General features: G+C 40.9%; 1 protein-coding gene across 5 annotated transcripts in view; it reads right to left on the bottom strand.

Annotated features, from left to right (window-relative positions):
• Positions 1-22,328, bottom strand: part of EPHX1 (epoxide hydrolase 1) — a 47,093-nt gene that overhangs the window by 5,877 nt on the left and 18,888 nt on the right. For 3 of the 5 annotated variants that reach the window (XM_077813681.1, XM_077813682.1, XM_077813685.1), the window contains 7 exons: positions 14,166-14,359; positions 10,819-10,999; positions 8,553-8,780; positions 7,189-7,318; positions 6,157-6,371; positions 2,158-2,266; positions 689-814 (listed from right to left, as the gene is read on the bottom strand). In XM_077813681.1, coding sequence (XP_077669807.1) covers positions 689-814; positions 2,158-2,266; positions 6,157-6,371; positions 7,189-7,318; positions 8,553-8,780; positions 10,819-10,999; positions 14,166-14,348 — 1,172 coding nt within the window. In that variant the 5' untranslated portion in view covers positions 14,349-14,359. Of the gene's footprint in view, positions 1-459; positions 515-688; positions 815-2,157; positions 2,267-6,156; positions 6,372-7,188; positions 7,319-8,552; positions 8,781-10,818; positions 11,000-14,165; positions 14,360-22,328 lie in introns of all 5 variants that reach the window. The other 2 variants (XM_077813684.1, XM_077813683.1) reach the window with 1 other exon arrangement.

Raw genomic sequence — 22,328 nt, forward strand, 5'->3', positions numbered from 1 at the left:
CATTATCATGCACATTGTGTAAAGAGTTGTCACTTTGGATGGGCTATCACCAGCAGGAGAGTGAATTTGTGGGGGGGGGGTGGAGGGTGAGAAAACCTGGATTTGTGCTGGAAATGGCCTAACCTGACGATTACTTTAGATAAGCTATTACCAGCAGGACAGTGGGGTGGGAGGAGGTATTGTTTCATATTCTCTGTGTATATATAAAGTCTGCTGCAGTTTCCACGGTATGCATCTGATGAAGTGAGCTGTAGCTCACGAAAGCTCATGCTCAAATAAATTGGTTAGTCTCTAAGGTGCCACAAGTACTCCTTTTCTTTTTGCTATGTAAGTGAACGCTGACTACAAGATTCAGTCAAGATGGCAAATACAGTTTAATTCATTAGCTGAACTAGGGTCTCAAATTGTTTGCACACTCTCTCTCTCACTTCACTAAGGTGTAAACATGGTAATTCTCACCAGAAGTTTAACAGTAGAGTTGCTGTAGTGAAGTCTCTTATTGCTGAGCAACATACTGCAACACATTTGGAAAATACAGCAAAAGTCAAGAAGTAGACTTGTCCAATCAATGCACAAAATACATACTGTGATGCAGCTTCTCCCCCACAATATTCACTAACCCACACCGTGTCACTAGCACACATGTACGTGCAAATTCAAGGAGGAGCACGTAAAGAAAGCCCCTTACTTCTCATGTTTCTGCGTACCAATCCCCTTCCCGAAATTCTCCTTGTAGAAACGCATTGCAGAAACCATGCAGCCTGGCACCCAATAGAGCATGACGTTAGTGAGAAGGTCATCCAGAGAGTACTTCCTGAAAAGGTCAGCATAGAAATGGCCTCAGGAGAGTTGAATGTAGTTTAGTTTATGGTAGAATAATCATTTCAAATCTTTATGGCTGTTTACTTTGGTTAAATTATAAAAATTAAAGCAAAAATGGCTAACGAAAAATAGTACTAGCACCCTAATTCAGAAAGGACTTGACACAATTCCTTACCCCAACCCTCCATTCCTACTAGCTCAAGTATTTCAGAGCTACCCCAACTATTTTAGCATTGCCCATTCCTGCAAGCCCGAACATTTTAGCACTCCCCCTTCCTGCTAGCCTGAGTATTTAGCACTCATATAGACATGTAAAGCCTAACACTTCAACATCCTTACAAGAGAGACAGACTCCAAAAAATATCCCAGCTCCAATAACACTGTCAAAAGAGGCCACGAACTAGCACCATCTATATCGTCCCTTCAGTGAAGGGGGAGACCAGAAGAGCATGTTGGGCAGCTTGTGTCATTTATTTTCATAAACCCTAAACACTAACACACGTTTTCAATAAAAGACTAAGTTAAAAAAACTACAGAAACTTGGCCAATCTTTGCTATGAATATAGGTTTCATACCCCACAGTAAACCTGTCATGGGGAGACATTATATTCAAATAATTTTCACTGGCCTTTTTCTAATGTGCAGTCTGGCTCAGCTTCAGCCAGGTAGCTCAGCAAGTTTTAGGGCTTCTTTAGAATCTCACACACAGATTTCTACCCCAAGCCAAGACTGACCCATTAGTAGCAAACTGTAAGTATACATTTTTATGACAATGGTTATCTTAAAGTAAATAAATCTGTGAAGAGATAAAGATTTGCATTAGATTGAATCAGAAATGGTATTTTGTGAGCAAAAAATCTTTGGTGTTTGGTATAAACCAGATTCCTCCTCCCTCCACCTTCCCTGACATTTTCTCTGCTGTTTTTTAAATATGATATTAGTTCTAGTGAGAGGTGCCAGAATGACAACCATAGAAATGAAAAGTCCTCTGCTTATCCATAAAACAGACACCACATGGGCAGTGGCAGGGCAAGTTTCTTCCATACACTGCCAGTGTACCTCTACCATGGCCTGGAGGGATCACAGATAGGTGTGAGGGTGTAGATCAGTCTTCAAGGCCCATTCACTTGTGGCCTCTTTTCTATGATTGCCAACACAAGTGTAATTTTGTTCTATTGTGGCCACACAGTTTCCTTGCAGGATGGCAGGTAAACCAAATTACTCCAACAGAGCTTTGAGAGACTAATGTGATCTAAACATAAGTCTGGGCTGAGTGACCTCCTCTAGAATAGGGCAAGAGGCCGATGGTGAGTCAGAGGAAGAGATTGTTCCCACCTTTCTAGACCGCCATCGTCTAGTTTCCGGAATTCAGGATCAGTCCAAGTAGAAAACTTCTCCAAGATGTATGCAGCCAGCCCCACCGGAGAGTCATTCAGGCCACAGCCTGAAAAGGAGGAGAAAAATTAAAAATAAGTCTGGCGTACCCTGCTATTAATCTCCAATTGCATTAGAAGCTCCCCATTATAGTACAGAACAGTTACAGCTGTTGGAACAGCTTTGTGAGGGTCAGGGGGAGGGCGTTTTAAGCTATCATAAAGAGAACAAGTCAGAACCTATTATTGTCTAATCATTAAACATGGTAATAGACTCAGCATTACTCGGATACTGTATGTATTTAAAATTAAATGTAAGAGTCATATTTCTAATGGCTTTTTCTGCAAACTAATAAGATTAAGCTTTATGTGCCACGTAAGATTTGCCTCTGTTATTAAGTGGAAGCTACTGTCAAATACTAAGAGTATTACTGGAACAAATTCTGCTTGCCTTAAGGGCTACTTGTATGAAGAGAAGACAAGCAGGATTTAGCACATTGTATCAAACAGAACAAACTCTTTTTAGGGAATTCCATCTTGTCCTATATTACAAATACCTATTGCTTTATAGAGTTTGCTTTTCACCATTTCTGCTCTTTATTTTCTGCACTCAGCTTCGACAGTGAACTTACACCTACTTCTAGGTTTTTGCTCCCAAGTCAGAATATGTTAACATTGGGTGCCATAAGGGTTTCTCCTAGTTTTCAGTGATTTTGGGATCCTGACATTTTGCAGCTTCACATATGTCCAATTCTGGCTTCTAAAGGATGATACTGAAATGAGGAACGAGCATCTTTAAAACCCCATCCATGCTTACGGGGTGCATTTAAGGTTCCTGGATAAAATTATGTTAGCAACAGCTTTCACTTAAACATGGATAATGCTAGCAAAGTTTTAACCATCTAGTGGCTGAGGCTTAAAAAGCAAGCTACCAAATGTTGTCATAATAGTTTTTAGCCTGAATATCATACTTTCCAATTTCACTGCATAGGCATGCAGTGATCCTTGTGAAGTGGGCGGAGTAGATCAGTGTCTCCGTTTTCCAAATGGGAAAAACTGAGGCATTGTCTCCACTAGAGACATCTGCAGGAGTAAAGGACCATTGTTCTCTGATGCTCACTTGAAATGCAACTTTCATGCACATCCCAAAATGCTTCAGTCAACTGCAGTGAACCAACAATCAGTGCACATTTCCCCAAGAATTTGTAGGCATAAACTCAATTAAGTGCCAATGTGGATAAAATACAATGGCACAAATGGTGCACTGTCAACTGACAGTCAGATGACAGCTTACTCAGCTAGCAAAGCTCCATAGTTCACTGGCTGAGAATCCCTGCCCTGTCCGTCATGCCCTCCCAGTAGCATATCCTTTTCATCGGACATCCCATTGAGCACTGGTTTCCCCCATTTGACCAAGCCCCATCCAGCACACACATTATCCTTCCCCCTGGGAATGTTCCCTACCACAACTCCACAGGTGCTCAGCGGGCAATCTAGCCTCTGCCATGCCCTCCTCTCCCCCCAATATTCCCCTACCACCACAGTTCCAGTAATGCCCCTGGCTCCAGCTCTGCAACTCCTGAGTCACCAAATTACCAATGATTCACAGCCTGAAAGTTCCATTCTGACAAATCATAGATGATTTGTAGGATCAAGACTCTCAGCCAGCAAACTCCGCAGCAGGAGAAGCAGAGCTGCCAACTGCAGTCACCTGTCAGACCATCAGCTATCCTTAACCATAATTTAATTAGTGACTTAAGTATAACTAAGGTATAGTTGCAAATGGTTAATGTGTTATGAGAAGTCTATGTATTATGAGAAGTTTATGCATAGATCATTGTTTGTTTTTTCTGTAATTTTTTTTTAAAAATTAATTAAATTTAAATTAAAAAGTTAATTGGACAAAATAATTTAATTAGTGACTAGTAACTTTCTAAAAAAAAAAAAAATCTCTGAAAGTAAGCCAGAACTTTTTCCAGGCACTGTGGACTTTTAGTCTGAGGTAACCATTTTGATTATATACTGCAGCATTCTTAAAAAACAGCTATTATTCTTCAATATAATTTCTGTGGCTACATTTTATAAAAAAGCATTACAGCACAATTCTTTTAGCGCAGCAATATTTCACTCAATCTCATGTAATTTAACTGAATACAGCTAAGGAAACTAAGTGTCTTATTCCACCTTCTAGAGTCAGTTGTCCCATTCAGTTACAAAAGGTGCTTTTAAATGGAAGCACTTGGAGTGGGATTCACAAGGGAGACTTAAGCATCTAACTGCCACTTCAGGAACCTAAGTCCAATATTTAGTCCACTGACATCCACAGAATTCCTGTTCTGCTCCTGCCCAACCCTGTAGGCTCCTAATATTCCACCACTAAGGTCACCGAAGAGCCTAAATTTCAGCATGTGCTCAGCTGCCTAAGTCTTGAAAGTGCCCAGCAGCTCAGCACCTAACTCATGCCTAAACCCAAGCAGGGTTCACAAACTAAGCATTCCCCACTTACCTTGCCTTTGGGGCCTGATCCTGTAGATGTGATTTGAGCACATTTTTAATCCACACAAAAGATACAAGAGGAGGAGGAGACGCTGCCCCCTGCCCCTCATATCATATTTATCCCAGTAGTTAGAGCATTCATTCAGGATGTGGGAGACCTGGATTCATCTGCCTGATGTGGAACAAGGACTTGGGTTCCTCATCTCCAAGGAGAATGCTCCAACTACTTGGCTGGCAGGGGTGGGGGTATTCTGGGTAGGTGTCTCAGTCTCTCCAGTTCAGACGTGTACCACTGTGGGTGAGCACTGCAGCTCTTAAGTCTCCCACTTTTAAGTCTCACCTGGACAGTTACCAGAGTGGCCTAGCGATCTGAATGAATTAGATAGTCTATGAGGAACAACCCATTGGTATAATAATAAATGTGGCCATTTTCAGTATCAAATGTAGCATCAGTTTAATATCTGATGCATTCTCTGTTGAGCGACTACACTCCTTATCGGGAATGTGGTGGTAGGAATGGACTTTGCAACCCCATAACATCATAATAGAAGTGGACAAGTCTTAATGGATATGTATAAATACATTAGTTATATAAACTAAAAAACATGCCAACGCCATTTACAGAGGGTCAGGCACACAACTGCATGCCCAGTTTTTCCTTGCAAGTTACTTATTTGTGCCTTCAAAGGGCCAGTTAGCTGCACAGCTGGCCACATGTGCACCTAAATACTTGATATGCATGCACAACCCTGCTATCTGCATGCACAGAATAGGTGCATACCTTTTGAAAACACAAACCTCCAGTATTTTTTTCCCCCTGCAAATACTGATTTTCTGCACATTTTCTGAAATGTACTCTGTATTTAAGAAAAAAATGGAATAGCTCCAAGTCTAGTTTTCCCTGTGATCACAGGATGAGTGCACAGTGTTGTGGAAAAGAGCCCGGCGTGGGATTATTCTTTTAATCCCAGTCCTGTCCTGTCCCGCCCTGCACCACCCACTCCCACCCGCTCCCGTATTGTTTCTTGTATTTTTATCCTGCTCCCACCCACAAAAACCTTAGATCCCGCAAATCCCATGAGACAGATTCCCCCACGCTACTTAAAAAACAAAACAAAACACGGTTGGTTAAGCTACTATATATATATATAGAATTCATATACAATTTTTACCACTAAAAGAATAAAACAAACCTCGCTTAAACCATGTAAAAAAATACTTTAACTCCTGTTATAATAGACATCAAATCTCTTTCTACCCCTCGCTTAAATTTAAGTATTAAAAGTTTTAAAGTTTTTTCCTGCAAATTACTGCAATCTGGTTTTTTTGTCCACCCAATCCCACCTGCAATGAAGTATATTTTACCCACTCCCACTATTATGGCAGCGAGTCCTACAGGACCCATGGGATCCCAGTCCTGCTGCAGGGCTCTTCTGTGGAGTTTTACAGTAATAAGTCTTTTTACCAACAGTGTCAGGCTTTGTAGCCTGTATGTGAGCATAGCCAGCCTCCACCAAGATCCTATAGAGTCCCTTTTTCAGGAAAGGAAACATCCGTCTGACATCTTCATCCTGGAAACCAAAGAGTCCTGGGAAATAACGTCCCAACAGAATGGACAGCAGCTGTGTAAATCTCATGCTCGTAACTGAAACCATATTTAAGTGAAGGCCTTTCACGTGGCTAAACACAATAAAAAATAAAAATTAACAAAAATAGTATTTGGAAACTAAATTACAAGTATTTTTAATCCATAAATTTAATGCACTAGAACAGGGGTTGACAACCATTCAGAAGTGGTGTGCCGAGTCTTCATTTATTCACTCTAATTTAAGGTTTTGCGTGCCAGTAATACATTTTAACGTTTTTAGAAGGTCTCTTTCTATAAGTCTATAATATATAACTAAACTACTGTTGTATGTAAAGCAAATAAGGTTTTTAAAATGTTTAAGAAGCTTCATTTAAGATTAAATTAAAATGCAGAGCCCCCCCGGACCAGTGGCCAGGACCCGGGCAGTGTGAGAGCCACTGAAAATCAGCTCGCGTGCTGCTTTTGGCACGTGTGCCATAGGTTGCGAACCCCTGCACTAGATGCATTTTATCTAGTTCCAACCAAAGGGTTCTGTTGTAGCTCAAACCACTGGCACCCCCATCCCAGCCTTTCAGGTTCAAGCTGCAAGATGAGTACACAGCTTGATCAGTTTCACAGTTTAGTAGGACAATGTTTATTGCACAGTCCACTAGACTCAGTTCCAGAGAAAAGGGTTCAAATGCTCATACTGGGTCCCTTGCTAGACCTGACTTGTGGCCATGCCAAAAGCACCACACAACGGGCCATCTCTGTTTGAGAGAAGCCCAGGACCTGAGCGGAAATGGTGATCCAGGTCAGGACTGTGTGCGGAGCAATCCAGAGGGGAAAATTACACGCTTCCCAGGTAAAGGCAAGTCAGGAGACCCTCACAGGCATGAGCATTAAATTTACGATTTAAAGAATACTCACTTGGGAGCTATCTGGGCCAGGTTGGTACAGATCAGCCAGCCCCAGTCACCACCTTGAGCATAGAATTCATGGAATCCAAGCCTGCACATCAATTTATAAAATATGCAGGCGGCACTCACAGAATTAAAGCCTGTGAAGAGCAAAAGGCACCAAGTTTTATTGACTAACAGTTACCAACTACCACACTGTGCAGACAGTATTTTTAGTGGTGCTGTCAAAGCCCTAGGAGGCGAACAGCAGTTTTCCCTTGCCGAGCTCCCACCCCGCCACCAGCGCTCCACACTCATGCACATGCTCTACCACAGGGTTAGTGGTCTCCCTGGAGACTGTAACGCTGCTCTAAACTAGCCCCTAGTGGGTATTCTTGAGCACTGCCACTGCAGCGTATTCCCACAAGGAGAAAACTTCAGGTTAGCCAGAGCTGGAAACTTCAAGCCTCAACAGTGATACAATGGTCCACTGCCATGCCTTGGGTCATTTCCAGAATACACACACTCTGTGTCAGTCCATAAACTTGGTGCGAACATAAACCACACAAACATTATTGGAGAAGCTGCCCAGCTTTGGAAGACCAAACAAACTTCTCTTTCCTCTTGCCTCCTCCCCAAGACCACTAGATGAATTAATACTGTGCACTCTATTTGATAAATAACAGCACCCCATGTTACAGAGCACAGCAGACAAGCTGCTTCAACAGATAGAACTGATAAGGACTGGCCTTTCTGTCCTTATTCCCCTCCTCAGAGGCTTCATGGCCCTGACCTAACATGCAGTCATTTAACTCTGCTTTCCTCATCCAAGTGTTATTCTGATCTTTAGGATATGAAAGCACGTTAAAAATAGTATCTTGTTTCCACATTTGTTTGAAGTGACGTTAACAAAATATCATATTTAAAAATAATTTCTTAGTTGCATTATTCTTTAACTGCCTTAGGTTTACTTTTCACCATTTATGCTGTTTGCTTACTTTTTGTTCTGAACTCAGATTGACTAAAGATACTAGATGGAACAGTTACAACTAAAAAAACCCACCATTTGTGGGGGGAGGTATTGTTTGTGTTTTTCATTTACTTTATGAGGTTTTTCTTCATATTAACTTTTATAAACCCCTTTCTGTTTTAAATAAATATCTATACATTGGCCCTAAAATTAAGTCATTTTAAAATCACACTGATTTCGCCACATCACATAAAAGTGCCTTATATCTGTACAATAAATTATTTAACTTGATTATTAACATATTATCTCCTACTCTGCATAGAGCATCAAATTATTAAAGAAAATGCATGAGCCACTAAGGATTACTTTACCACAAGGATGCTAACTGCTGTATTGATACATTTTCTACTCCACTCACAATATACCTTTTTTGTGTGATGCTTCCGAGAAGCCATAGCCAGGGATTGATGGGCAAATGACCTCAAAAATATGTTCATCACTCAGGCCATGGCTAGCAGGGTCCGTCAAGAGAGGGATAATTTTGTAAAACTCATAGACTGAGCCAGGCCAACCATGAACCATTAATAATGGCTTTGCAGAGCGGCCCTCAGGCAAGCTGGGAGGCTTTACATGAACAAAATGGACATCAAGGCCTGTAAAAATAAATGAATAAATAAATAAAATATGCAAACACACACACACATACACACAAAGGCTTCTGAGGCCAATCATAGAGAACTGAGGGTTATGAATAAATCTGTTCATAAAGTATTTCTGGTGACTGCAAAAACCAGAATTATTATAAACAACACTCTGCACAGCTATGGATCCTTTTATCTAAGGATCTCAAAGTGCTTTACAAATGCCAGTTAAGTCTCAACAGCCAACTGAGGAAGGCAAATATTATTTCCAACAGATTAGCAAAATGAAGCACAGAAGTTAAGTAATTCATCAAAAGTCAGACAATGAGTCAGTGGCAGGAATGGAACCCAGGAGTCTGAATTTATGCACATTTGAACTTGTTTTTTATCATGCTCTCCTGCCCATCTTAATAACAATTATTAATATGAAATTGCAGTGCACTTCCAGTGCATTGCCCAGGATATCCTGTCCTGGTCTTCTTCAAGTCTACCTTTTACACTGTAAGTCTTTTTTAAGGCAGCATCTCTTTGCTGGATGCTACACAAGATAAAAGTACACCGTCAGTACTTAAATAAAGGCGCCAAGTTCTAACCACTAAACAGCACTGTCTCAGTGTGACAAACCCAGAATGCCTCTTAGGGTCAGTTGCTCCATTTCTAACAACATGTATTTATAGGTTCAAATAAAAAAAGGCATCATCTTAAGCTTGAATTTTGCTTTCATAGATTTCTTAATATGGGACAATTGTCTGCTTTGACCTGAATCTACACCTTGTACCCAAAAAGCACACAAACATATAAAGCATTACTCTGCTCCCAAGCATTTCAAAGCTTCCATTAGGCAATGACTGGTAAATCTCAAAATCTCCCCAGTCACTTTCAAGAGGTCCCTTTGATGTATTTAAATAAATAAACAGAATAAGCTAGCTCAGTCACCAAGTGCCAGAAGCACATTAAATTGCTACAAAGGGAAACATGGTTCTGTGTTCCTGGGCTGACAGAGAGTGCAGTGGAGGGAGCCCGAGCAGTTGTTATGGGGCAGTGATCACCTGAATTTGCACTGCAGAAAATCTGATGGGATCCACGATAGGGAGCTACATCTAGACCTTAGTCCTAGGGAGGGTTACCGAGATATAGAACCTATGGGTACTGATGGTGGCTGGACAGGTACATAAGATAAAATAGGACAGGGAACGAAGGTAAGGAATCTGTGGATGATACAAAGGATGATTTTGATATTTTGCAGGCTTGAGAACAAATTGGTATTTTAAAGTCTTAAGGTCAAATTCTGCCTTAAGACACTTGTACTTGGCTCCCAGTGACCTCAATAGAAAATCTGTGCATGCATCAGAGGACTCCATTTGGCACTCTTTGGCCTTGTTTAAACTGAGACATTCAGGGAAATTTCTCACATTGCTGTAGCAGTGGTGCAGTTTCACTGATACTAGCTATGGAGGGCAAGTTTGTATAGCCTGGCCACTAGCATTTTTACCACTGTGGCACCGAGACCTACTCAGAAGTAAGGTTACATGACACAGTGGCAAACCTCTGAGCAGTCAGTCAACACTATTGCTCCCACCACAGCTAGTACCAATGCTACCACCATGGTGGGAGACATCCCTATATTTCTCACTGCAGATGCAGCCACTCTTGGGGTTTAACCTTAGCACCAAGATTTGGGTTTCTTGGTGTCACTCCTTCTAATGGCAATGGATGCACCAAACTACTGGTATTAAGTAGTTTATAGCAGTCGTGCACTGAAGTGCAAAGCCTGATCCTGCAAACCTTACTCACATGCAGCATTCCGATCTTAACGGGACTGCTCAAGTATCTTTATTTCATGGCATTAGAACCTCCCCTCAGCAAAGTTATGTTAACAACAGAACAATCAGCACCACTATGCATCAGTATCTGCTAGAATTTTCATTTTAAACCTCTCAGAAATAGGCGTTATAACTGGCCAGTTTTAAATGGCACTGGAATGATTCCAACAGGCTAGATATGATCTTTAAATTTTATCACATGCTCTTTTCAGGGCAAAGCCACGCACCCTCAATCTTAGTTTTGAATTGCGGGAATTTGTTGAGAACTTCCACTTGCTTCTTCCAGTTGAACTGATTTCTCCAGTAGGAGACGACTTTCCGGAGATAAACGGAGTTAAATCCATATTGGAAGCAACTGTTCTCCAGGGGCTCAGTGAATCGAGCCTGATCAAGTCTTCTAAATAAATCCTAAAGTAAACAAGAAGAGAAATAGGTTGAAGGGAAAAGAGAAGAGGAAGGATGATAAGATAAAGATACTATAGATCCTCTTATGTGTTTTACTTGGCACATTTCCTAATTTATTGTCATGCAAAATAGTAACTGAAGTGAAAATAAAACCTCCTGTGATACTTGTAAAAAGAAAAGAAGGACTTGTGGCACCTTAGAGACTAACAAATTTATCTGAGCCTAAGCTTTCGTGAGCTACAGCTCACTTCATCGGATGCATTCAGACGAAGTGAGCTGTAGCTCACGAAAGCTTATGTTCAAATAAATTTGTTACTCTCTAAGGTGCCACAAGTACTTCTTTTCTTTTTGCAAATACAGACTAACACGGCAGCTACTCTGAAACCTGTGATACTTGTGTAATTTACTGCTTTGCTGATGTACTTTTAGAGCCCCCGTCAATGCCCTCTCCCCTTGTTAAAGCCCTGCCCTTTCTCTCCTGACTGTAGCATACCTGTCACACTGTCTTGGCTGTCCTTGTTCAGTCAGACCACAGGGGAAGAGAACAGTCTTTTTCGAGCACCTAATGGGCAGGAGATCAAAGAGTCTTCTTTACAGTGCTCGCTCCCATTCTGTCACACTGATTCCTTCCCTTTTCCATGTATTTGGGTACTGAATAAGGTGCTTTAGGGTGGGATTTTCAAAACCTAAAGTGATTTAGGAATACAAATTCCATTTCCTTCCTATGGTACTTGTGCTCCATGTTACTTAGGTACTTTGGAAAATCCTGCCGTTGGAGCTCAGTCCTGCAATCCCATTACACATGGAACTCCAACAAATCCCTTTCCTTTGCTCCCTTGAGTCAGTGAGCTGGATATTTTCCCTGAAAATTTATTTTGGTGGATTTGTTGAGTCTACAAAAGTGACCCTCCTAATGTGGATTCAGGGCTCATGTGGAATGCTGCAGATATGGTACAGTCAGCTAATAATCACTCAGTAGAGACAAGCAGCCTGTATGTAGCAAGAGACTTCTCATACTTGCAATTATGGGGGGGTTGGGAAGTACTTTCTGATGTCAATGTACATGGATAACTCCTATTGCAGCTAACAGGAATTATATGCACACATTCACAGAAAGGTTAGGCTTTGCGTAGACAAGGATTTGAAGTTGTGATGTTAGCTAAAATGTTTTTTAAAAGTCTAGGGTAGACAAGGCAGTGTATACTTTAGCATGTACTAAACTGGCCAAGTATGAGTCCAGGCTTTCTCTAGGTTTTAACTCATAGAATAGAATATCAGGGTTGGAAGGGACTTCAGGAGGTGTTCTCCAGGCTTTAACAGGTGTTGAAGGTAAAGTGACTTGTCTAACCTAGATTTATATAAAATGTGTTAGCTAACGTGCTAACATCACAACTTTAAATCCTAGTCTAGACAAGGCCTTATTTATGCCCAACCAATATCATTTATTGCTGCTGGGTTGTTATTTTACAATAGCTTTTACATAAGACAAAACTGTATTTAATTTAGAGGCAACCCTCAAGTAAGCAGCTATCCACAATTATACCATACAACGGAAGAGAACATTTAAGAGGCCACCTTCTATTTAAACCCAGAAGTGGAAGAAGGTAAGAGTTATAGAAGCCACGACAAATAAAAGAAATAGAAACCTGTTATAAGGAACAATAGGGACAACCCCATTTTTTGTATAACATTTGAATAATCACACCAAGCAGCTCTATAAATCTGCAAGTTTCCCAAATATGTACAAACATGTACATGTAAAAGCAAAATCTCTATCACTTGCAAGATTCCACCACCTACATATTTTCACTGTACTCATTACCATGGTATCAGTGTTTTAATGCCAAGGCGGGTCAGTCATCCTATAAAAGGCTTTAACTAACATTTTCAAGAGCTGTGCTGTTGCTGTTCTTTACTTGCAGCCAAGTGGCACTCAAAAAGGTGAGAAATTCTTATCTGCTTCTGAAATGAGTAAATTAAAGACATTTGCCCAATCTGTCTTTTATTATCTAGATCAGTGGTTTTCAAACTTTTTTTCTGGCGACCCAGTTGAAGAAAATTGTTGATGCCCACGACGTAATGGAGCTGGGGATGAGGGGTTTGGGATGTGGGGGGGCTCAGGACTGGGGCAGAGGGTTGGGGTGAGGGCTGTGGCTGGGGCCAGGAATGAGGGATCAGTATGTAGGAGGGGGCTCTGGGCTGGGGCAGGGGTTGGGGTGCGGGAGGGTGTCAGGGCTCTCGGCTGGGGGTGCAGGCTCTGGGATGGGGCTGGGGATGAGTGGTTTGGGGTGCAGGAAGGGGCTCTGGGTTTCGGGGGGGGACTCAGGGCTGGGGCAGGGGATTGGGGCGTAAGCTTACCTTGGGCGGCTCCAGGTCAGCGGCACAGGGGGGGTGCTAAGGCAGACTTCCTGCCTGTCCTGTCACCGCAGACTGCGTTGCACCCCAGAAGCAGCCAGCAGCAGATCTAGCTCCTAGGTGCAAGCGCACAAGCAGCTCCGCGCGGCTGTCGCCTGCAGGCACCCCCCCACCCAGACAATGGGAGTGCGGAGCCGGTGCTTGGGGCAGGGGCAGCCCACAGAACCCCGTGGCCCCCCTGCCTAGACCTGCTGCTGGCTGCTCCCGGGGCGCAGCGCGGTGTCAGAACATGTAGGGACTAGCCTGCCTTAGCCGGGCAGCACCACCAGCGGGACTTCTAACGTCCCGGTCGGCAGTGCTGACCAATCTGCTGCGACCCAGTGCCTGACATGCCGCAACCCAGTGCTGGGTCGCGACCCGCAGTTTGAAAACCACTGATCTAAATCACTCTGAGGGAGGGGCAAGTACAGCAGCACAGAGTTGAATGATCACTAAAACCAAATTCCACTTTTCTGTGCTATATTTTCTAGAATGATCAGACTCCACAAAATAGGTTCATACACTAACATGTTAGCAGCCAGCTGGGAACAAAACAAAACATTGGGATACAGAAGTCTACTTATCACTACTACTTTTTTGAGAGCAAGGGAAAGTCCCTTGCTATTAAGATTTGTGCATCAGGCCTCAATTTCAATAGCTCTATTTCACTTCTATAAAGTTAGTTACTGGTTTAATTTAAAATCACTCCAAAACAAAACATGCATTTATTCTGCCATTTCATACTCTCCTCTCCCCAGAAGAAATGTTTCCTTACATTCAGCTCTGCTTCTGTGGTTTCCACCTTAAATGGACGAACAGTTGTATCTTCTTCTGAGTCAGGTTTCTGCCCTTTGCCCCACCATTCCTCTTCAATGGGTAGCGTCTCCTCCTTCTTTCTGGAAAGGAACAGATAGACGATGGTCCCCAAGGCCAGTGTCAGGAATATTTCAACGAACATAATGACTGCAACTGCAAGAGAAAATTTGCACAACCCTGTTGTTAACTGATTGAGGCATGTCACATACAATTTTCAAAAGAGCTTACATAATTTAGGAGCCTAAGTCCCACTTTCAAAATTAATGTAAGTAGCTAGAAGCCCATCTATGCTGTGGCACAATCATATTATAACACGGTAGATACGGTGGCTATATCATCAGATTGCTGTAACTTTTGGTCACTACCGACCTGTACAAAAATATTATTAGTCACTTGAACCTCTCAGCTTATCCCTGAAAATTCACAGAATACATACATCAAGGCTTCAGATCCTTGCACAGACCCATACCTCATTTTAGCACACTAAACTAGTGAAGAACACTGAAGCAGACAATCTTGCATCCTTGAAAGCTGCTGGGAAAAAAGATATTCTACATTTACTATACTACCTCCCAGACTTCAACAATGTAAAACGTAGACTGAGGTTGAAGTGTTCAGAAGGCGTCCCCCCCTTTGCTTTCTTGTAGACCCTCCAAAAGAAAAAAAGTACATAGACTCCAGGATCCAAAACACCTCCCCAAGTGATGAAATTTTGTCAAACCAAAGCCGCTCTGGTTTCACCCTTTCTTAATTCCATAATTCTGGCTTCAGGCTGGTTGTACTTTTTTAAGAGCACTAGATATAGAATACTTAAAATATTAAACAATTCCATTTGGAACATCTTTAAACTGTTTTGTGCCTCAAGTAAAAAAAAAACAAAACCAAAGCAGTTTCTCTTTAATATTAATATTTCTGAGCAGCCTTTTAAATACAAGAAATGTGTGTGCGGCGGTTTGGGGTTTTGTTTTTTTGTTTTTAAAGTATGTCACATTTGAAAGACCCATCATGCTTGAGGAATTATTCTTGAAATATTAATTATTTCAAAACTGTTCTATATGGCAGACATTGTTTATGACACATACTATTCCATACTCTCTCCAGCGCTGGAAGGGTTTTTGTTGTAGTTGTTGCTGTTGTTGCATACAGTGATTTGATGCTTTGAAATTGCTCTAGGGGATAAATAAAATATTCACTGAAAATGCTGGGCCAAATTCATCCCTGAAGCTAAACAAGAACTGCAGCATCTAACTTAAGAGAGTTCACCCAGTTACCTGAGGGCTAAAATTGATCAATGTCCTTTAAAATTCTTGTAAGGCAGGAGATGTTGTTGAAACCTCTGGGGTCAACTTTGCAAAGACTGGCATATAGATTGTGCTGGCATAATTAGCACCCATAAAAACAGCATTTGGAGAAAAATCAGATACTTGTGTGCATACATCCACAAGTTTTAAGGATGCATAAGGTTCACATGCAAATGTTGTAACTTTTCAAATTGACCTTAAATTCCTCAGAAACCCTCTCAGCCTAGAAAATGGAAATTAAAGGCAAGTTAAGGATTGAATCAGCTGACCAGTTTCAGCCAAAATTCCATAAATACCTCTTTATTTGAGCATAAACTTTCGTGATCTACAGTTCACTTCATCTGATGAAGTGAGCTGTAGCTCATGAAAGCTTATGCTCAAATAAATTGGTTAGTCTCTAAGGTGCCACAAGTACTCCTTTTCTTTTTGGAATACAGACTAACACAGCTGTTACTCTGAAATCTATAAATACCTCTGTATCCTTTGAGGAAGTGCTAATTTCTCTTAGCCACAATATTCAGAGTCCTAACCCAGATTCTCCCCAGGTTTGCACACAAACTCCGGATTACATGGCAGTTTCAGCATTTCAGACAGGAAGTTAGTCCCCATAAAAATCATCCAATATAAAACATTTTAGTAGCCTTTCTTCAAGAGCATTCATTTTAGGAGGGAGGGATAGCTCAGTGGTTTGAGCATTGGCCTGCTAAACCTAGGGTTGTGAGTTCAATCCTTGAGGGGGCCATTTAAGGATCTGGGGCAAAAATTGGGGTTAGACTAGATGACCTCCTGAGGTCCCTTCCAACTCTGATATTCTATTCTAGGATAGCAGTGGTGCTGCATGTCAGAACTGAAGAGCCATTTAAAAATAGTAAAGAATTTGGCAGAGGCTTGTAAATATCATCACTATATAATAGATGGTGAAACTGAGACACAGAGAAATGAAGTGACTTACCCCAGGTCACACCACAACTCAGTTATGGGTTCTATTCTGGACTGTCTAGGAATCTATATGGCCCCATCACAATAGTAACCAAATGCCTCACAAAAGTTTAAAACAAAATAAACTCTCTTCTCCTCTCCAATCTCCACCTGTAGGGCAAAAAACCTTAAATAGTCAGACTTTTTAAAATTGTGTGGGTGTATTCTGTGTCTGTGCAAGAGTACATGAAGAACTTGCTACCAAAAAGCCAATTCAAAGACATTTGTTTTGCACTTCATTCCAAACACACTGAGGTAAGAGGTTATTCTGGTCTTATCTGGTAGTTAGTTCCATAAAGCACATTCAGCACCTGTGAAAGTTCTGTTCACTACACAGGTCTTCCCCTATTGGTCAAAAGGGTAATGGTGTCAGTTAAATGTAGCTGTCATGGGAGGTACTGGTTATAAAGGGAGAAGTAATCTCTAAGGTAGCAAAGACCAACCAAAAGGAGGGGTTTGCATTTCAAGACACAGACCTTAAGTTGCTCTCTATATTCAGTGTCCACCTCTCAGTCCTCTTGGAAGTACGTATAAAACTCCCAATCACTGTGGTATATAAGAACAAAGAGGCCCCAATCCTGAACTTTGCTTGATTGAGATCGGGCAAAGTGACACAGAGCTGTTCTAACCTGCACTGGCTTGTAATGGCCTCCAATAAAACCATTATGTTAGTGACAGATTGCTAGAGCACAGCATATGCCCCCTGCCACCTCATGCTCCCTGTGCTGGGTGGTGTGAGCCAGAAGGAGATGGTATAGAGCCAACTAAACCAGCTTTACAGCCCTTGCAGATTCCCCAGTTTGCTACTCAGGCCAGTTCTTTAAAACTGCTTTGTGCTACTGGAGCAGTGCAAACCATCTTCGGCAAGGCTGAGAATCTGGGCCAGAATCTTTTCCTCTAACAGCTAGACAGTGCTTTCCCCAGAGATAAAAGTTAAAACCCCTTTACACTTGTTTTAGCTCTCTCTTGGTAAGGGAAGGATTCATTACACTTATTTCTTCTTTAACTTTTCTGATGCTACATTAATGTTCTTGTATTTTTCAGAGATGTAAACAATAAACTGTTAGTGTTTTTAATCTTGAAGATCTCTTCATGTGGCATTGTTGGCATGTTGCCTTTGACATTACAACTTCAAAGCGAGCTAACATTATTTATTTTTTGTAGTGGCTCAATGCCAGATCTTAGAAAGAGATCTTTCCATTCATCCTCCAGTAATGTATTTACAGTCTGGAAATTAACTATTCCCCAGAATGAATGACCCTTCATGGATATTGTTTAAATAAATATCCTAGATGGTACCATCTTCTGAGCAGTCTAGCAAAAAATTATGTTTTTGTTTTGCTCCTTTCAAAAACACATTTTAAGACATATTCTTAATAGCTAAATAAAGTAACAAAGACAGTACTTTTTTTTTGTTTTTTTTAATTTTTATAAAAACTCATCCATTTGAAAATGGATATTGTCTGCTTAAAAATCCCATTTAAAAAAAACCATTTCCTTACAACACTTTAAATGATTAAAAGTGAATATTAAAATCTAGTTAGTTTTCACCATATTCTCACTTTGGTTTCCATTTCACTCCATTTGTACAGTAAAAATAGACTGAACAGTGTCATGGGAACATAGGAATTGCCATATGACATCAGATTACGTCTACTCTGATATCCTGTCTCCAACAGCAGCAAGCACCATAAGCACCCCCTTACCCACAGGGGGACTTTCCTCCTAACTCCCATCAGTTAGTGCCTTAAGCCTGGAAGAGTTTGTCTCTTACAATAAATATAAATGTAACTGTGGATGTTCTCATTATCCATACAAGTGTCTCATCCTTTTTTAAACCCTGTTAAGCTGTTGGCTTCAATGATGCCTAGTGGCAATTAGTTCCAAAGTTTTACTGTGCTTTGTGGGGGAGAGGGGGGAGTATTTCCTTTTAACGGTTTTAAGTTTGTTACCTTTAATTTCATTGAATGAACTCTTGTTCACATTCATTTTTGTTTATGGTCAGTTTCACATTTTGAATCTAGTGCACTAATCCAATACTGAAATATCTGCAGACGCTGCACAGGAATGTTTAAGTCACAATTAAAAAAACCCTCTATTTTTTAATATTCATACCAGGGGTTTCTTTTAACAACACTAGGCTTTGTAAAACTTTCAATAAAACAAATTCAGCATGCATATAGATCAAGGAAAGTTAAAGCACTACATTGTTAGGATCCATTTTCACAAGGGCCAGTCAAGAACAGGGCTCTACTGTCCTAGCTTACTGTACATACATAGAATAAGTGACAGTCCTTTCCCTAAAGAAATGAACATTTAAACAGACAAAGGACAGAGGAAAGGGATCAACCACACAAGTAGAGTGAATAATGTAATGGTTACAAACATCATATTAGTTCCACAACTTTTTTTTTTTTTTTTTGGTGCTTTTGTTTTGGTAGTGTTCCTACAAGTCATATCCGAACAATGAATTAGACGCATTCTGCTCTACCCATCCTTATCCAATTCTTTCTTCATTCAGTGGGCATGGTGGGAAGCATTAATATTAAGCATTCATGATTAAGACAACCAAATGGTTTCTAGTGGCCCTTGCAGAGATCAGGAAGCAAAGGAAGTCTTGGTTTATAATATTAACTGAACCATTGTCTCACTGTGTTAGCCAAGGAGAAATCATTTCAATTCTTTGTGCTTCAATCAAGCGGGCTAGAAACTAAGCTGACAGCCAGATGTTGCATCTGAGCTGAACTTTCCTGGGTACATTACAAAACAAAATGGTCTTCTCCATATGCACCCTTGAAATAAGTCATTTTTCTTTATCTGATGAATCTCAGATTGTTAAAATAATTCTTAGAGTTAGATTAAGTTGGAGAAAGAAAGACAGAATGATGCATTGTACTTCCAATGCTTACTGCTGGGACCCTGTCCCACCAAGGTGCAGAGTTCTGAGAGCATAGTGAAATGTACCCTGCTGCACCTCAAACTGCCATAGACTTGGTCAAGCCTGGACTGAAATGGAGGTTCCTAAAGGTAACACTGCTATTCTTAGCAACAACAAAAAGCCAACAAGTTATTTTTAAAAATCAGATAAAATAACATTAAGGGAAAAAGAAAGACAAACAGCCTGCCTTTGCAGAAAATTTACAACAGGATGGGTAAGTGACCAGCAGGACTTTAAAATTCATGTTAGTGAGTCTCAGAGCTAAAGCTCTTTCCCCCCCCCCCCAACAGAATGCCAATCTAAAAATATAAAGGATTACTTCCCCTACTTCGCCCAGATATTGCAGCACATATAATATGCAACACATATGGTTCTGAGAGGTGCTGTTCATCACATTCGCCCAAGAATGTAAACTACTATATGGATGGAGCATTAGCCTTAAGACAGAGCTCGCTACTTTCAATCAGATATCTGAGATTGATGACGACACTGATTTAATATGTTTTGTTGTCACTAGTTTTTATTTACCAGCAGACTGTGAGGTTACTGCAAGCACACATAGCATCATGACTCTGTTAAATGCAAGTTGCATTGATTGGTCTGTAACTGCTGTGCTGGAAAAATAATTCAATTTGGAAGTTATTTAAGTTTCAATGTATTTTCATGCTGTTATATAAACACTCCTTATGTTTTATTAATAACACACTTTCATTCAGTCCCTGTATTTACAACAAGCCCTTACAGTAGTACCTCTCCAGACAGATCGCTCTTTGCCAATATATCTAATGGGACAAAAATCTTATTACAGGGTTTAAAAACGTAAAGGGATACATCAGCTTGAACTTGCTCAACTAAATCGCTGGGAGTGCTTGACAATGTTCTGCAGCTATAACAAGTCAGGAGCAGGGCAGGTATCTTATTTTCCAGTGTGCTCTTCTGATGCTAAATTGTAATCTGCTGCCTGATTCAGAAGTGCTATTTTTTTGCTCCAGAAGGAGCCCCTATTTGACTGGAACTAGTTTTGTCACAATGTAGATCCTTGAAGGAACAAGCAGCAGAAAAGTGGGGGAATCATAGAACTGGAAGGGACTTCGAGAGGTCATCTAGACCAGTCCCCTACACTTATTGCAGGACTAAGTATTATCTACCATTCCTGACAGGTATTTGTCTAACCTGTTGTGATAAATGAAAGGAGGGGAGGGGGGGAGTAGCTCCCTTTTATAGACACACAGCCAGCCAGTAGCTATAAAATCCCTCTTAGTAGCTGTTCTTTAATTGCTCTACCTTTAAAGGGTTAAAAAGTCTCACTGCTATGCATAGGTAAAAGGAAGTGAGTGGGCACCTGGCCAAGAGAGCCAGTGGGAAGGCTAGAACTTTTTAAAATTGAAACAAGACTCCCATTTTGTCTGTCTGTGGTTGTTTTTCAGGGAGAAGCGGACAGGACAGACCTATGCTGTAAGAGCTTGGGCTAGGTATGAAAAAATCATCAGTATCAGACCTAGAAACTACTCATTTAAAAATCCCAGATATGTAAGTAGATCAGGAAATGTCTAGGAAGATGCGATTAGGTTTATTCCTTTTATTTCGTTGTGGCTTGTGGATTCCTCTGTGCTAATCCCACGTGCTTTTTGTTTTACTTGTAACCTTTAAAGAAAGCTATTCTTGATGCTTAATCCTTGTAGTGCTTTTTTGCCTAAGTTCCCTGATGTATATTTTTATTAATTAATAAAATTTACCATTTTTAAGAACATAATTGGATTTTTGTGTCTTAAGAGGTTTGTGCACATGTTGTTTAATTAGCTGGTGGCAACAGCTGATTTATTTTTTTCCTCTTTTCTCAGCTATTCTCCAGAAGGGAGCGGGGGTGAAAGGACTTGAGGGTACCCCACAGGAATTCCCAAGTGAGCCTTCCTGGTCTCTCAAAGGGGTTCTGCACTTGGGTGGTGGCAGCATCTACCAATCCAAGGTCAGAGAAAAGCTGTAACTTTGGGAGTTTAATACAAGCCTGGAGTGGCAAGTATTAATTTTTAGAATCCTTGCAGGCCCCCACCTTCTGCACTCGAAGTGCCAAAGTGGGGAATCAGCCTTGACACCTGTTCTTAACAATCCCCAATGACGGAGATTCCACAACCTCTCTAGGCAATTTATTCCAGTGCTTAACCACCCTGACAGTTAGGAAGTTTTTCCTAATGTCCAACCTAAACCTCCCTTGCTGCAATTTAAGCCCATTGCTTCTTGTCCTATCCTCAGAGGTTAAGAAAAACAATTTTTCCCTTCTCCTCCTTGTAACAACCTTTTACATACTTGAAAACTATTATCATGTCCTCTATCAGTCTTCTCTTTTCCAAACTAAACAAACCCAATTTTTTCAATCTTCCTCACAGGTCATGTTTTCTAGACCTTTAATCATTTTTGTTGCTCTTCGCTGGACTCTCTCCAATTTGTCCACATCCTTTCTGAAATGTGATGCCCAGAACTGGACACAGTACTCCAGCTGAGGCCTAATCAGCGCGGAGTAGAGCAGAAGAAATCCTTCTCGTGTCTTGCTTACAACACTCCTGCTAATACATCCCAGAAAGATGTTTGCTTTTTTTGCAACAGAGTTACACTGTTGACCTATAGTTACCTTGTGGTCCACTATGACCCGCAGATCCCTTTCCGCAGTACTCCTTCCTAGGCAGTCATTTCCCATTTTGTATGTGTGCAACTGATTGTTCCTTCCTAAATGGAGTACTTTACAGTTGTCCTTATTGAATTTCATCCTATTTACTTCAGACCATTTCTCCAGTTTGTCCAGATCATTTTGAATTTTGAACCTATCCTCCAAAGCACTTGCAACCCATCCCAGCTTGGGATCATCTATAAACTTTATAAGCTTATAAACTTTATAAGTCTCCATTCATCT

Source organism: Eretmochelys imbricata, chromosome 3, assembly GCF_965152235.1.
Source record: "Eretmochelys imbricata isolate rEreImb1 chromosome 3, rEreImb1.hap1, whole genome shotgun sequence".
Lineage (NCBI taxonomy): Eukaryota > Metazoa > Chordata > Testudines > Cheloniidae > Eretmochelys > Eretmochelys imbricata.